The sequence below is a fragment of the Drosophila kikkawai genome, chromosome 2R, assembly GCF_030179895.1.
Source record: "Drosophila kikkawai strain 14028-0561.14 chromosome 2R, DkikHiC1v2, whole genome shotgun sequence".
Classification (NCBI taxonomy): domain Eukaryota; kingdom Metazoa; phylum Arthropoda; class Insecta; order Diptera; family Drosophilidae; genus Drosophila; species Drosophila kikkawai.
In genome coordinates this window covers 17,837,158-17,855,013 of record NC_091729.1, presented here as the reverse complement: position 1 = coordinate 17,855,013, position 17,856 = coordinate 17,837,158, and the positions used below count along the sequence as shown (strand labels likewise).

Genomic DNA, 17,856 nt, shown 5'->3' with positions numbered 1-17,856 from the left:
TACTGAGCAGGTATTCCAGATATGTGCAGAGTCGGAAAAATGCAATTTGTTGCCCAGTTTAACCGACGTGGAGGCGGCAATAATGTAATGCAAGTGCGCCTGACAGCTGCCAGCCGGATGACTCCTCCACGGAGGAGTTGCAGCATCCAATGGCTGTCACACGCACTTTCCACTCGACCATATAGTTGGATATAGCCAAGCATATACCCATAATCCCCACACATATCTCCATTGATGGAGGCTCCGAGCCTCAGTTCATTCATTTAAGCTGCTGCCGCAATGATATTCATAACTGGCGGGTCGGCGGGGGACCACTACTGCGCTACGGCAATTTTCTATTTCACCAAAAGATTATGAAAATTTTGGCCTAAAAATCGGAGCTGCATTCGGATTTGGATTCGCAACAGCAGCAGCATAGCGGCGGCGCAGCAAAATGGAAAATAACTGAAATCACAAAACAAACTCGGTGCGCAAACATAAATTATGCATTACAAACGTGCTTCTGACCCATTGCCATTTTCTAATTCAATTAAAATGGTTTTTGTTTCTCCCGGTTGCTGCTGCCAGCCTGCCGGCCTGCCTGCCAGGCCCCGGCATTTGAATACGATTTCCCAAGGAGCCGAGGAGCGGAAAAGTTTTTGGGAAAACGCCGCTGGGAAAGTTGGAGCAGCGCATCCAGGCAGCCAGACACTAATTTGACATAGTTATGCGAGTCGAAATGAAAGCTGCAATGAGGATTTTGGCCGTGGCCAACGCGCCGTATGAATAATATTTAAGCTGGCCTCGCTCTCAGCCGTCTGCGGTTGTTGTTTCCCTGCCACAAACACTGCAACTGCCACTGCGCTGCAGCAAACAAACATTAGGCCACTTTTATGGAAGCCTTCTTTCTGCCAAAGACAATTTCGGTCGGGCAGGTACGCGAAATTCCTGTAAAGTCGGAGAGACAGGTCAGCCATCAATAAACATAAACTCATTTAGCAAGCCAACGTAATGAGAAGAGTCAACAGTTTGTTTTTGGCATTACTATTATTTTCGCCACACTTGGCAATTACTTAGTTAGTTATGTCGGCCACATTCTGGCCAAAGACATGAAAAGGGTCGACGACACTCATATGACACAGTCAGCTACAAAGTTGCCGGCACATGTCGAGTTAATGAAATTTAAAAATTCATAAAATATTCGCACCACTAGGCAGGCGGCACTAAGAACTGCTGAAGCAACGGCCACACAGAGAGAGAGAGAAAGAGAGCGGCAGCAAGTGTAACTCAATTAATTAATAACAATATACCAACAGAGGCAGCCGTAGCAGCCAGCACCGGCAGCAGCATTAACAAGAACAACAAACAAAATAATTAAGTAACAAAAGTTTCATATTTGCAGCGCCGCAAAAACAAGAAGTGGAACGGGGACAAAAACGCAGCAACAGGAGCCACAGGAGCAACACGACTGAAACGTACAAACAGGAGCAGCAGCATCGGAGTGGCAAAGCCGGGCAAAGTTTGCTGTTTTTTGGGGAAGCGAGGGGCGGCAGTAAGTTGTTGTTTCTCTTGGCGGAAAGTTTTTTAATGTAATTTTAAGTGGCATAAGTCGGCAGCCGAAAAAGCCAGTCGCTCGGTCGGTTAGTCGGTCGGTCGTCAGGTGATGGGGATAGACCGGCGAAATTAGAGCAGCGAACCCAAGTGACACCGAATGGCAGTGCTCCCTCTCCCCATTATTGGACAGTTCCTCTGGGAGCTGAGACCTGGCATATAATAGTGGCATTCAAACTGTAGCTACTGCTGCTGCAACATGCAACACTCATATGCGCCGATATTTATGGCCAGGCGGTGCAGTAGCAGCGAGTAAATAAACCTGAAAATTATGATGAAGCCCGTCGATGGCCATAAAGACCAGCAACAAGTTTCGCCGAACTCGAACTCCAAGTCGAAGCTCTGTGAGTGCCAAATGTGCATGTAAGAAATAATTTTGCCACTTAAAACCGAGGCGACATAAAAAGGCGAAACAAGCAAACAACCCATAACGGCATTTTCAATTCTCAAAAAATCAACCAATTCCGCCGGACCACCCCGAAAACATGGGAAAAACTAATGGAAAAACGGGCGCTGCATATCGAACTCCCACTCGGAGTCAACAAGAAATGCTGGCAGTCAAATATTGCTAAAATATATTTAGCATACGACAATAGACTGGCTATTTTATGGCAACGAAACACTCCAGAGAACCGCACTTAGCGCTGGCGTGTTCCGGCCAAATAGAAAAAGTGGGAAAGTGGCCGAGGCCCCCACTAACAGAGCTTGCAACAGCAGCACCAGCAGCAGCAGCAACATCAGCAGCTGTTAAGAGCTCAGTGGCATGCAACACGCTGAAGGCGAGGCAGCAAAACATACACTATCCTATCCCCACATTATACGAGTCGGGGTACATGTGCAACACACATCGCCCTGCAACACGAACAGAGACTCTTCCTCGGAGAGCTTCCACTCGTGGCTAAAAGGGGCTTTGGGGCAGGGGAGCCAAATGTTGCCAGCCAGCAGCAGCCTGTTGCCTGTTTGCCGGTTCTATGTTAGTTAACCCTACGCTGGATATTTGTCCTTAAGAGAAGGGAATATTAATACTAAGTAGTCTCTGAAAATAGTAAGAAACTATGTTTCCCCATTTGAATATTAATCAATGAATATTTAAAAAATATTTCATTTGAAAAGAATAATTATATTACTTAAAATAAATAAAATAAAGTTTACCAGACATTTTTAGTCAACGTTTTATTATAGTTTTCATTAGTCATTTTTTTTCAGTAAATTTAAAACAATGTTTGCTGAGACCTAATAAAAACTAACTGCCATAAATAGCTATAGTTATTAGCGTTAATTACAAACTGCTGTGATTTAGCACAGTCGCAAGTGAGTTATCTCAGATTAGCGAGTATTTGAGACAAGCTAATGGAGCCGATTAGCGAATTCAGCAATAATAGCCACTTGTGGCGCTGCTAATAAGACGCCGGCATCGTAGCTGATTAAATTTATTCGCTCGGATGCTGGCTGATAAGTAATAACCCCGAGAATGAACCCAGAATGGTTTCAAATCCAGAGAGAGCCCTGGCCCCGCGTAGGGTTAAGGCTGGCGTTGTGTTGCCGGCTCTCCTCATGTGTGTGTGCAACATTTCCCCTACTTTCGGCGAGAGCGAGAGAGCCTAGTTTCCACCGCTCTCTCTCTCGTGTGTGTGCGAACACATGGAGGCAGGAAATGCAATGCCCGCCATGCTGGCAGCAACAGAGAGAGCGGCAGCGCAGCAGCGTCGCCATGCATGTGAGCGCGCGAGAGTGCATTCACATGCACGCTGCTGTCTGTCTGCTGCCGCTGCGCTCTGTTCGCTGCCTGCTGTGTGTTCTACGTGTCGGTGTGTGCGTCCGTGTGCCGCTGCCGGCGTCGCGCTGCGTCGTCGTGGCGGCGTCGTCGTGGCTTCACATTTTCAACGAGCCAACGGAGTCGCCTTCACCAACTCCAGCAATCAGATTCATTTGAAGCGCGAGGCGGTAAACATGTTTTGAGGAAACGAGCTCCCGAAACGAAAACGAACAAGTCGAATCGCTGCGCCAGTCGAAGTCGAAGTCGAACGAAATCGTGCAAGTGTTTGTTGAAACCAAACGAAATCAGAGAAATAAAATAAGAATAAGAATCGCTTTAAGTAGAAACGCAACGCAAAGCAACAGTGAAAATCGCTAAGTGTCGCTGCTCGCCGCCAAACACAGGATTACGGTACATTGTGAATAAAGCAGTATAGCGATCGAAAAGCGAAAAATGAAAACCAGAAAGTGACCAACTCGTAATCCAATCCGCACAGCCCCAAAGCCAAAAGATAACTAGAGTAATTAACACAACTACACAAGAGTAGCCATCAAGATGGAGCTCCTGTCCAGCGCCGCCCGCCTGTTGCTCCTGCTCGCCTGCCTCGTCGTGATTGCGCATGCGCAGCAGTGCACTTGGGAGTACGGCTCCAGCACCATGGACATCCGCTGCAGTGTGCGCGCCCTGGAGGCGACTGGCACGCCTCTGGACCTCCAGCTGGCCGAGTCCGCCAGCCACTTGGAGCTGCAGTGCAGCGAGGATCTGCTGCACGGCAGTGAGCTGGCCCCCGGCATGTTCCGGCACCTCCAGAAACTGGCGGAGCTGCGCATCGAGGCCTGCAAGCTGCAGCGCATCCCGGCCAGCGCCTTCGAGGGCATGATGTCGCTCAAGCGGCTGCAACTGGAGACGCACAACGCAGTGTGGGGGCCGGTGAAGAGTCTGGAGCTGCACTCGCAGTCGTTCCAGGGCCTCAAGGAGCTCACCGAGCTGCATCTGGGCGACAACAACATCCGCCAACTGCCCGAGGGCGTTTGGTGCGCGATGCCTAGCCTCCAGTTGCTCAATCTCACCCAGAACCGGATCCGTTCCGCCGAGTACCTTGGCTTCTCCGAGAAGCTGTGCGCGGGCTCTGCCCTGAGCAATGCCAACGGAGCCGCCAGCGGGGGCTCCGAGCTGCAGACGCTGGATGTGTCTTTCAACGAGCTGCGATCCCTGCCCGACGCCTGGGGAGCATCCCGGCTGCGGCGCCTCCAGACCCTGAGCCTGCAGCACAACAACATCACCACCTTGGCGCCCAACGCCCTGGCTGGACTGAGTTCCCTGCGCGTTCTGAACATCTCCTACAACCACTTGGAGTCGCTGCCATCGGAGGCATTCGCCGGAAACAAGGAGCTGCGAGAGCTTCACCTGCAAGGCAACGATCTGTACGATCTGCCCAAGGGATTGCTCCATCGCCTGGAGCAGCTGCTCGTGCTGGACCTGAGTGGCAACCAGCTGACCAGCCATCACGTGGACAACAGCACCTTCGCCGGCCTGATCCGCCTGATCGTGCTGAATCTGTCCAACAACGCGCTCACCCGCATCGGGGCCAAGACATTCAAGGAGCTGTACTTCCTGCAGATCCTCGATATGCGCAACAACTCCATCGGCCATATCGAAGACGGAGCCTTCCTGCCACTGTACAACCTGCACACCCTCAACCTGGCCGAAAACCGACTCCACACGCTGGACAACCGCATCTTCAACGGCCTGTACGTGCTGACGAAGCTCACGCTGAACAACAACCTCGTGAGCATCGTGGAGATGCAGGCCTTCCGCAACTGCTCCGATCTGAAGGAGCTGGATCTCAGCTCCAATCAGCTGACCGAAGTGCCGGTGGCCGTGCAAGATCTGAGCATGCTGAAGACGCTAGATCTGGGCGAGAATCTGATCACCGACTTCCCCAACAACACGTTCCGCAACCTCAACCAGCTGACGGGACTGCGGCTGATCGACAACCGCATTGGTAACATCACCAAGGGCATGTTCCAGGATCTGCCACGCCTGAGTGTGCTCAACCTGGCCAAGAACCGCATCCAGAGCATCGAGCGCGGTGCCTTCGACAAGAACAGCGAGATCGAGGCGATCCGTCTGGACAAGAATTTCCTCACCGACATCAACGGAATCTTCGCCACGCTGGCTTCCCTGCTGTGGCTGAATCTGTCCGAGAATCACCTGGTTTGGTTTGACTACGCCTTCATCCCCTCGAACCTTAAGTGGCTGGACATCCACGGCAACTACATCGAGGCCCTGGGTAACTACTACAAGCTGCAGGAGGAGATCCGGGTGACGACGCTGGATGCCTCGCACAACCGCATCACCGAGATCGGAGCCATGTCGGTGCCCAACTCGATCGAGCTGCTGTTTATCAACAACAATATCATCGGCCAGATCCAAGCCAACACCTTTGTGGACAAGACTCGCCTGGCCCGCGTTGATCTCTACGCGAACGTGCTCTCCAAGATCTCCTTGAACGCGCTCCGCGTTGCGCCCGTCTCGGCGGAGAAGCCGGTGCCGGAATTCTACCTTGGCGGCAACCCCTTCGAGTGCGACTGCTCCATGGAGTGGCTGCAGAGGATCAACAACCTGACCACGCGCCAGCACCCCCACGTGGTGGACCTGGGCAACATCGAGTGCCTGATGCCGCACAGCCGGAGCGCTCCTTTGAGGCCCCTGGCATCCCTGTCCTCCTCCGACTTTGTGTGCAAGTACGAGAGCCACTGCCCGCCGACCTGCCACTGCTGCGAGTACGAGCAGTGCGAGTGCGAGGTGATCTGCCCCGGAAACTGCAGCTGCTTCCACGACGCCACCTGGGCCACCAACATTGTTGACTGCGGCCGCCAGGATCTGGCCTCGCTTCCCTCCCGCATCCCCCTGGACGTGAGCGACCTCTACTTGGACGGCAACAATATGCCCGAGCTGGAGGTGGGTCACCTGGTGGGTCGTCGCAATCTGCGCGCCCTCTACCTGAACGCCTCCAACCTGATGACCCTGCAGAACGGAAGCCTGGCCCAGCTGGTCAATCTTCGCGTGCTCCACCTGGAGAACAACAAGCTGACCACCCTAGAGGGCACCGAGTTCCGCTCACTGGGCCTGCTGCGGGAGTTGTACCTGCACAACAACATGCTCACCCACATTTCCAATGCCACCTTCGAGCCCCTGGTCTCCCTGGAGGTGCTCCGCCTGGACAACAACCGTCTGAGTTCGCTGCCCAACCTGCAGTACCGCCACAGCCTCCAGGGTCTGACTCTGGGCAGGAATGCCTGGTCTTGCCGCTGTCAGCAGCTGCGTGAGCTGGCCCAGTTCGTCTCCGACAACGCCATGGTGGTGCGCGATGCCCAGGATATCTACTGCCTGGACGCCGGCATCAAGCGGGAGCTGGAGCTGATCGGCAACCTGGCCAACGGACCCGATTGCTCGGAGCTGCTCGATGCCAGTGCCAGCAATATCAGCTCTTCCCAGGATTTGGCTGGCGGCTATAGGCTGCCCCTGTTGGCCGCTGTGCTGGTCCTGATCTTCCTGGTGGTCGTCCTCATCATCGTCTTCGTGTTCCGCGAGAGCGTGCGCATGTGGCTCTTCGCCCACTACGGAGTCCGGGTCTGCGAGCCCCGCTTCGAGGATGCCGGCAAGCTGTACGACGCCATCATCCTGCATTCGGAGAAGGACTACGAGTTCGTGTGCCGCAACATTGCCGCCGAACTGGAGCACGGTCGTCCCCCGTTCCGCCTTTGCATCCAGCAGCGCGATCTGCCGCCTCAGGCCTCGCATCTGCAGCTGGTTGAGGGTGCCCGCGCCTCCAGGAAGATCATCCTGGTGCTTACCCGCAACCTGCTGGCCACCGAGTGGAACCGTGTGGAGTTCCGCAATGCCTTCCACGAGTCGCTGCGCGGCCTGGCCCAGAAGCTGGTGATCATCGAGGAGACAAGCGTGTCCGCCGAGGCAGAGGACGTGGCAGAGCTGTCGCCATACCTCAAGTCGGTGCCCTCCAATCGCCTGCTCACCTGCGATCGCTACTTCTGGGAGAAGCTCCGCTACGCCATCCCCATTGAGCTGTCGCCCCGAGGCAACAACTACACCCTGGATCACCACGAGCGCTTCAAGCAGCCCGTCTCGCCGGGTATGATCTTCCGCCAGGCTCCCCCGCCGCCAGCCTACTACTGCACCGAGGACATGGAGGCCAACTACAGCTCAGCGACCACTGCCACCCCCTCGCCGCGACCCACGCGTCCCGGTGGTGCCGCCCGCATTGTGGATTCCATGCCCATGCCCATGCGCCCGCCCTCGGAGCACATTTACCACAGCATCGAGTCGGAGTACAGTGCGTACGATCAGCACGAGGCGCTCTCCATGATTCCCACGGGCATGATGCACCATCAGCAGCAGCAACAGTTGCGTCTCCATCAACAGCAACAGCAGCAGCAGCACCAACAGCAGCGTCTGCTCCAGCCGCAGTTCCGGGCGATGCCCCAGCAGGCCATCCCCATGCCGGTGGTGACCTCTGCTCCGGTTCATCTGAGGAGCGGAAGCGGCCTGAGCCAGGCCAGCACCAGTACGCAGTCGACGGCTCAGGCCTCCACCTCGGCCGCCGCAGCCCAGCAGCAGCAGCAGCAGGCAGCTGGTGGCGAGTCAGCCAATAAGAACGGCCAGGCCTTCCTGGTGTAAGCTCCGCCTCGAACAGGATCTAGTGCGCAGGAGCGGCCATCTTGAAGCTGGTCGCTTGCTGGCGCACAGGGATAAGGAACTGAGCGAAAACAGGACTCGCACACGCACACAACGTACACACCGCGCACATCCAAAACAAAAAGACTTTTCGTAGGCATTTCTTTGAGGACAGCAGCCACAGCGCCCAGCAGATATTTATATATAGTATATGATGTTTTTTTTTTCGGTGCATTTTGCCTTTGGTGTTCACGTGTTGCCCATGTCGTTGATGTTGATGTTAGCACACACTCGGGGGCGGAGACACGCCCGCACATTCGTATAGGAGCATATAGGACTACATTATTACAATCTAATTACCGTAAACGTAAACAAACAATTACTAGAAATGTTGCAAAAACACTTTCAAATTCAATGTGATATATTAATTAACTATAATTAATGTGTAATGCATAGGCCTATGTAGTAGTTCTAGCCAGGCGTACAGAACGTAAACCTAAAACTAAACTAAACTATTGTTAACTAAGCCCTAAATTAACCTAATGATAGCACACACATTCGTTCGCATTCATCATCCTAAGCTACACGAAACAATAACTAATTGGAAGTATGATAAACCTATGGTAAATGTATATAGAAAAATCGCAGCAGCATTTAGAGCACTTAATGTATTTATGTATCGTACTGTATAGAGAGGATGGAACTAAATTAATTGAATTAAATTTACTTAATGACAAATGTATTATTAAATTAATTATTACAATTACATAAAACCAGCCAGAGGAATATATCCGAGGAAATAAAATGCAAAAACATTACAAAATATTAAGAAACATTAAAAAATCCATCTTCTTAATCAACCTGGGATGGGTACAGAGTGGGTTCCACCTTCTTTCAGGACTTTTTATTGCAGGTACTAGGAAAAGGGGAATGAATTAATTAAAGCACAGCTCTCGGGATGACTTTACAAAGGATCCCTGCTGGGTGACACATGCAACTGACATCGTTACCATGGACGCTGCACAAAGGAAAGTCCAATTTATTTGGTTTCATTTTGCATTTTGCATTGCATTGCGCTGGTGTTTGCAAAAAACACAAAGGTTACAATGGAAAACGTTAACTAAAAATAACTAAACAAAGGGCCAGGCGCACAGTTAATTGCTTGTAAATAATTATATATAAATAAATTAATGGAAAACGCACTCAAACAAACACTTTGCATATGCCGCAACCCTCTCTCACACACTTGTTTATGTAAATTATTATTTGCGAAATTATAAAACAAAATTAAACTGCGGCCCAATGCGAAAATTGTATTTCACGCATTTGCTTAACTCGCCATTTGCAAATGCATAATTTTCGTGCCATTTCCCCCCCGCCATTTTCATGCATCGCCAGACCGCAACTCTATCATCAGCTAATATCCAAAAAGAAAAACAACAAAAAAAAATGTGTAAAATAAATAAAACAAAAAGGGAAGGAAACAAAGCCCATAAAATTTATTTAATTTAGACGCATGGCCGAACAACTATATAAACGAATTAATATTACAAACGTTTCAATTTTGCTAATTAGCTTCGATCGGCCATTAAACTTTGGCCAGAGTTAAATCCATTTTCGCTTAGTTGCTGGGAAACAAAATGTATACATATATTGGTCAAGTCGATTATCAATGGTAATCTATAAATCAGCCGCCATATTAATGGTTGTGGAAATAAATCAAGAACCTGACCTGGTTAGGTATGCTATAGAAATACGCTTGGCTAGGGCTATTAACCTTAAATCGAAACTTAAGAACTAGCTTGGATAATTTGGTACTTTCATGTTAAACTTTAACATTGAAATTGCTTCTCAACCGCCTCGGATATCCGTTTGAAATTAATCCTTGCCATGTGCGGCCATTAAACTTTAACGGAACCGAAAGCCAGCTTGGATATGTTGGTGGCAATGGCAAGCGCCTGTCTTATTTATGGCCAACGTATTGGCATGTGTCTATTTCTGGTCTAGCCCTGACACTTTTTTGGCAAAGTCAGAGTCAGAACTGGAGTCGGAGTGGAAGCCGGAGCCGCAGCCAAGACCATAGAGCCGGCTGCTCTTGCCAAAGTCGTGCCGCAATCGCTGGCCAAAATCGATGGATGCGCTGGGCAAAAACAAACACAGCAATTGCATATTTTATGAGTGCAAAACTTTTTGTCATGTAATGCACTCACACACATCCCAGACAGCCACAACACCACACACACACACACACACATAGAGACCATCGATGGCAAATTAAGTATGTCAATTTGCTGGTGGAAAATGCGAAAAGGAAAAAAATAAATAGAAAAATAAAGAAGCACCAAAATCGCAGCTGGAAAAGCCACAGCCAAAGTGAAAAGCAAAACAAACTAATTGAAAATCGATAAGTAGCCAAGCACTCAACGAGAAAAATGCAGGGAAATGAAGGAAAGCCACGGCTAAAGTGGCAAATTTAATGGCAAAATGGAAAGCTCACACACGCAGATACAAAGATACACATTAGCGGGTGGACGCCAGCGGTTGTTGGCTTTAGCCATTGAATATGACATGGCCAACCCTTGACCTTTCAAGTCAAAGCAAAAAAAAAACTGCATGGTACATATAGAGGCTAATCGGCTCAAAGATATGTCAATAGTAATTAAACTGTCATTAATTTGGTAAGGTAAATTAACAGAAACAAGACTATAAATATAAGTTTAATAGAAATTGAAAAATAAACATATTGAAGGGCAAGCGAATTTTAAAGAGCTTTATAATAATAAAGGAATATTTTTGGACAGAATTTCTGAGTTTAGAGAAAAAATGTAGCTTAAAATATAATTCTTAAAAATGTCTTCAAGCTATCTCTTACATTGAAAATTCAAGCCATAAAATATCCACTTAAAGCCTCAAAACGTCCAACGCCATTAAAGCCATCTTCAACGGATCATCCTCAAAAGCTGTCCAAGAGAACAGCTCAATCAACTCCTCTAATTTCCATCATTAATATCTTATAAGACCGCCGTAACTCCTGAAATCGATTTAAAGTTTTCCCGCAGTGCCGCCCACCCAATGTCATTAACTGCCACTCCCGCCGACTTGACCGGCGAATAACGACCAGCGTGTCCAGCGACGAAGTGGAAAAGCAAACGCTTTTGCAAAAATTGAACAATATTAAAAATGCATTTATGCAAATTTAATTGCACGGGTGTGCACTTGCATAAGCCACCAGTGCAGTGCAATGGAGGAGACCCAAAGAAATGGATAAAGGCCATTAAGTTGTCGGGTCGGAGACCAAGAAAATTGATTTGTTTAATAATTAAAACATGCAAAATGCATATGTAAGGCAAATCACTTGCGGCCCATAAAAGGTATTGCCCAGAACCGATATGAAACTGTTAACGTGTTTTGTGTTTTTTTTTTATTAGCTGCCTGTCATAGAGGAATTCGCAATTAATGCCAACTGACAGCGCCCTGGATTAGCATAGGTTTAGCTATACTTAGAGTTGGTTAGAAAAATATACATAAATATTGACAATGGACTTTGTTTTTTGAATTTATTAATAAAATCTAACCATTTACATAGTTTATGGCTTCAGAAAGGTATGAAAGTAAAGTTTTATTGTTAAATATTTAGTTTAGATTGTTTTTAATGTACAGAAATATATATAAAGATAGTCAAGTAATATTATCTCTAGCTTAAATTACCAAGTTGCCATTACTAATTCAAAGTTTAGTCATATATAAGCCAGCTATCACCGTGTAACTGGCTTGTAATGAGACCCAGGGGCAACTCCGACACTATTTACCCTCACACCAAACAAATGTCTATATGGATTACGTATGTATGAATGTACACAAAGTCAATAGAATTTTGCAGGGCTTCCCTCTGGGCACGAAACTAAATTTTGATTTGGCAATCTCTTCAATAAAAACAGGCAGTCCGGGCAAACAGATGGGCTGGCGGCGGTGTTTCTAAAGCGCAAACACAAATATTTATGCTTTATTAAAAACCAAAATTAATACACTAAAACAACAACGATTATGCGTGGCATACATGAAATATCGCTGTAGCTACACAAACAACAACACTCTCACCCCTTCATGTTCGAAGGGGTTGCTTTGGCTTATCGGCATTTTGGCCGGATTCCGCCCACTCCCCCCGCAGGACGACAAAACAAAAAAAAGGGTTTTCATTTCTACCAAATATTTTGCATACCCTTTCCGCCCTCGTCCCGCCCTTTTTCGTTGTTTGTTAATAAAAAATGCAAACAAGGGTGGATTGGTCCGCTGGCAACAAAAACTGGTTCAGTGTGGCAGCCGAAAGTGCGAGGCGGGGGCCCAGGCGATAGGTACGCCAACTATTTGCATACTCGCACACTAAGCGCATAAATAGACAACTGCAAAACAAGTTCGTTCCGTGGGCAGTCGGTCTGCTGCTGGGTAGGTAGGTGGCTCCGGTCAATCTGGCCGCACTTACTCCGCTCCGCTGTCCCTTCTTCTCCAGCGCTGCATTGTGGCCAATGCCAAATTGGGCCGCAATGCTGCACAGTTTAGCCACTGCAACTATTGTCTGCCAAGTCGGGTGTTTATGCATGCGGTCTTTCGCGAATTCGCATATTTAAATATTTCACAGGGAGTACCTACATACATACCTGGGGTCCTTGAGATAACTGAACTCGAAGAGCAGAAAGTCCTTGATATTAAGTCTAGCGAAAGAGCCATTAAAAATCAGGAGTGTGTGCCAAGGGAACCGCTTAAATTAAATAAACTTAATTAAACTTAATTTGTGAAATAACCCTTCAAAGAAACCTCCCCTTTCTTGTCACTTCAATATAAAAGCTCCTTCTTAGTTGCTCTGACATAAAATCAGGTCACAGAACTTCTTAACATCATCTGGTTACTTGTAAAGTGGTTTCCGAACCTCCTTCAAAATAAGTAAACTTTTGTTTTCAATCACTTTGCAACTTGAACACGACTCTCAGGGAGCTGCTACACACCTCTCGAAAAGCACACATTCGCCGCGTTGACACTGATTGCCAAAGTATCTCACAAGGGCCACGCATTTGTATATTCCTGCATTTGCGAGCGAGCATATTTTATCTTAGCCGTGGCAATCTGCGTAAAATTATTTATTCATATTCATAACTTTTTCGCTGCCATTCTTGTGCAATCACATTCGCTGACTGGCTGAGAGAGTGGCTGTTGCCTGGCTGCCTGGATGACGGACTGGCAAGCTGACACTCTGGCAAAGCGACTGCACTAACAGTAAGAGCTGTTGCTTGCCCCACCTTGCACCACTTGTGCCCCGAACCATTGAAGGCTAAGCGAGTGCACTAAGATAAATAGATAGATGTTGGTAAAATATCGCGAAAAAAAAACTAAAATGTAGAGATATAAGAAGATATTACACACCTTTCGAAGTATATATTTCCTATAGTATCCAAGTTAGAATAAGAAAGATTAGACAAACTAGGATTTTATAATTTAAATCTTAAAATTGTTTCGTTCAGTGTACGAGAGAGCGAATCGTGTGCCGCTTTCGCATTTCCCACGGCATCAAAATGTTGCCAATGTGTTTGTTGCTGTCGTTGCCGCTGCCATTGTTGCTGCTCCACAGCCTCACCTCGAATTCTGCAGAACGGCAAAGGTGGGGGGCAGATGGGGCGGGAACAGGTAAGGAGGAAGACTCGGAGGCAGTCTCGCGCACTTCCTTTATTTGCATTACAATGATAAACTCCAAAGTGTGTGCCAGAGAATTTCTTAATTTTTTTCGCCTTGTTTTCGTTTGAACTGTTGTTGCTGCTGCTGCTGTTGCTTCTGTTTCTTTTGATTTTAGTTTTTTTTCATGTTGTATTTATGTGTGCCTCTGCCTTGGCATGGAGATATTCGCGCAAAAGGCAGAAAGAATCGGGCATAAGTTATTTATGGCCGGGTTCTTGGCTTTGTGATTGGCACACAGCTGCTGCGTAGACGAAAACATCTCTCCGCAATCAAAGACAGAACCAAGTTTCATCATCGGTAGCCAAACATCATGTGGAACCAATTTAGCCTCAATTCGTTTATAAGAAGTGGGGAAACAAATGAGTTATCAAACCGAATGCTACGCTCATTAGGCATAAATTTAGCATAGATACATACACAGGGTACACACTGTGTTCAGTGTGGAGAATGCTGCCCAAAAAAGGGGTGCAGCCCGATTTGGGCCTCGAAATGTGTCATTCCAGTTCCACTTGGGGACCGAAATGCCTAATGAAGACATCTATTCAAATTTCGTCTATGCTGTGAATTATTATTTGTGCCTCATTTCGATTGACTTGGCACAATCAACCAGCCACTGGCTAATTGTTATGCAATGTGGGGGCTGTGGGAGCACTCGAGCATTCGAGATTCTGCCAAAGGAAATGCCATTAGCAGTGACAATCTCGTAGCGAGATACTCGCACTGAGATACTGGTAGTCATTGAACTTGGTGCGACGTCATCGACACATTTTTTGGCAGTCTCACAGCAGCAGCAACAGCACAGCAAGATGAGCAACAGGCGGCAGCAAAAACTATGGGCTCTAGATTCATATGGCCTGATGGAGGCTCAATTGGTAGTACAGTATGACCTCGTTTATATTATATCTGAATGTCTAAAAGATTCTTAACAAAATACCTAGTTCAGTGGAGGATTTTAGTATCTTTATCTTAGGACCATCAGGAACTTTGGTCAATACAAAGCGAAGTTATACCCTTTACCCCATCAAAGTATCCGTAAACTCTTTTTACATAGTTCCTTTTCGAAAAGAGCAACTTTATATGGTTATTCACTGTCGCTTTTGTCGAGTGCCCACTGTGTGGGAGCCACTTGAATGTGGCAGGCACAAAGATCCACGATGAAAAGTGGTGAGGGCATCAGCTTCCTCTCGCTCGCTCTCTGCCTTTTTGTACAAATCATCAACTTAATTATGCTTATATTAAGGTTTTTATCTGCACGGCTGACTTTTCACATGGCAGGCAGAGAGGGAAAGGGGCGTGAGGCAAGTGCCGGTAGCTCGAGTGCAACAACTCGACGTATATTTGTTGGGGTCGCTCCTCTGGCGATCTGTATCTGTATCTCTAGCCCCGCATCTTTGAATCTGTATCTGTATCTGTTTGGGTATCTGTATCTGCGTAGCACTGCCCTGTGTTTGTGTGTGTGCGTTTGTCAAGTGCACTCTTGGCTTATTTGCATATAGTAGGCACTTTGGTAATTGAATTCAGTTAGCCGCCGCAAAAAGATGGGACTCACGCGCTCGCTTGATTGGGGCAGCCCCTTATAATGTGTCGACTGGCGACTCGGTTTTATGATTAAGCTGGTCCCAAGCCCCACAGTCGGGGCCACAATTAAGCAGAACCTTTCTGGGCACTCCAGAACGAAACTACAGTTACCAAAACGCAGAGGCAGAAGGCAGTCGGAGAAGGAGCCAAGTGCCTGGGCCAACAAAGCAATATGCAAATGTCGATGAATGAATTCCAATTAGGCAAAAAGACGACGAGCATGACGCACAAGTATTGGTACGAGAATTGCTTAGAACAAAATGCCCAGCGTGTGTGCCTGCCTGAATTTTCAAATACGAAAAGGAGTACTACATACACACAGTCATAAATAATTTTTCTCCCAATCAAAAGAAAAAATTTCTAACGAACCATCGTGCACTTGGGCAATCAATGACTAAAATTGTAAGCAGCAGTCACAAACCAAAACTCAAATAGGTAAACACACAAATAAAGGGGATTTTTCCATAAGAAGATGGCACTGAATATTAAATACCCTGTGGTCGGAAAACCAATGGGAATTGATATTTCAAATGTATGTTATTAATTCAAAAATGAAAGATTAAGGAGAGAGATTGATAATATATATTTTTAAAATATTTTAAAACCAGGTTTATGCTAATTAAACATTTAAAGATGAGTCTAAAAAGTGTGTCAAGATAATCTAAATAAAACAATAAAAATATAACACAAACTTTCTTATTTCACTTTGATGAATATATTAAGAGTAATTCCTTTAAAAATTATGTTCATCCTTAGTCAAAAATCTCTTCCTATTGTCTCTCCCTCCACAGTCTTATCTTGATCAAGAAAGAAGGTTTACAACTTTCTATCCTTCCTGCATTCCCTTTGGCAACCTGTGCAAGGGCATTCCAATATGAAACATGTCATAAATTATGTATGCATCCATAAGATATTCAAACTATTGTACAGGTGCCTCATTGCGCATGTGAGGAGGGAGGAAAAAGACAGGTCTCTGAGCACTAATTGACCAAAAAGGACCACCAACTGGCCAACACGTAGCCTCTGTCATTAGAAGGGCTCGCCTGGCACTCGGATTTCCCCGCTCTCCTTCTCATTTTCCATTTAGCATTTTCCATCATGCCCGAAAGGATGACAAACTGCAACGTGACTGCAGCTGGATGCACGTGGGCGACGTTACACAACCGCACTGCAGTGGCTTAAACAATTGTTTGATAATATTCAACATGACAATTGTGTCGTGCGCATAATTACACTTGTCAATATAAAATGGGTTAAGATTTCGAAAGATCTGCCTGATTAATGCTGCATGCCTCCCTCCGCCGCCAGTCACTTCCTCCTCTGCGACATGACAAGCTAATTGAAATTTCATTAGCGTTGGGGGCAGGGAGGCGCAGTGGGCCTCCGGCTTGCAGCCATAATTTGTAATTTATTATTAATAATTCAAAAACACTCGAAGACGCAGGCCCTCCGTTGCCACACAGCTCCGATAAGAGAGCTGTATTTTCACCCAAAGAATTATCATTGATCAGCAGCCAGGCAGCAATGGGGTGTTTGTATTCTCGACAACTCAAGAACTGCATGTTGCAGGGAAATTGAAATTGTGTTCCGGCTCATATCAGCTACTGGAAAAAGTGGGGAAAACTAAGCTGATAGGAAATGCTGAACCACAAGCTGTTGCAACACACAAACAATGGTTGATTAAATCTAGAAAAGTGTTGGAAAAAAGGGATTTATACTATGATTTTTTATATTCAAAATGCTATTTTTTATTTAATTTATCAATATTGTAAGACTTTCTTTTGGTAAAATATATTTAAGCACATATTCTCCTCCCAAAGACAATCATATATAATTCCAAATTACACGTACAAATACTCGTGCCAGTTTTTGGAACGCATGAGACATGCGACTTGCAACCTGGAAACCCAATCCAATAAAACCACGCCAAAGTGTACCCATCCAAAGCAAACCAAAGGCAATCCGAATTCGAGTCCAAACACCCGCAATCTCACACACGTCGCTGGGCTATTCAATTATGGGTGCGCCCCAGGGCACTCAGAGATGGAGGGGGGAGATGTTGCTAGGGTCTGAGAATCGGGGGACAGATGGAACAGACCCGACTCTGAGTTGTCATTTGGTCTTTATGGCACAATATTACGATTATTATTGTTGGCTCTTGTATGCATTATATGGAAATACATTCGAAATTATCAATGCAGGTAATTGCAGCTTATCAGTTATGCTCAGGGCTTAGGAGACAACGACAAATATCGACTGCTATGGATATATGTACATATATATATTTATATATAAAATGGAAACGCAAATGGTTTTTGGGGGATGGGAATGAACACACGCCCCTTTTATCAATAATAACAATTGTTATTATAATACCAATTCGACTCCGGCTGAGCCTGTCTGGCAGGGCATTCTGGGTAATTGCATTTCATTGATTTTTATACCCCTTCGACAACTGCATCTCCGGCGACTTCATTGCAGTTTCATTTCAAGTAAATAAACACAAAGTC

The 17,856-nt window shown here is 46.8% G+C and overlaps 1 protein-coding gene across 1 annotated transcript; it reads left to right on the top strand.

Moving 5' to 3' along the window:
- Nucleotides 1-3,508: 3,508 nt before the first annotated feature.
- 18w (18 wheeler) lies at nucleotides 3,509-8,887 on the top strand. Its single transcript, XM_017177531.3, has one exon. It carries the CDS (start codon nucleotides 3,902-3,904, stop codon nucleotides 8,045-8,047), a length of 4,146 nt encoding a protein of 1,381 aa, XP_017033020.1. The 5' UTR covers nucleotides 3,509-3,901; the 3' UTR covers nucleotides 8,048-8,887.
- Nucleotides 8,888-17,856: the final 8,969 nt, after the last annotated feature.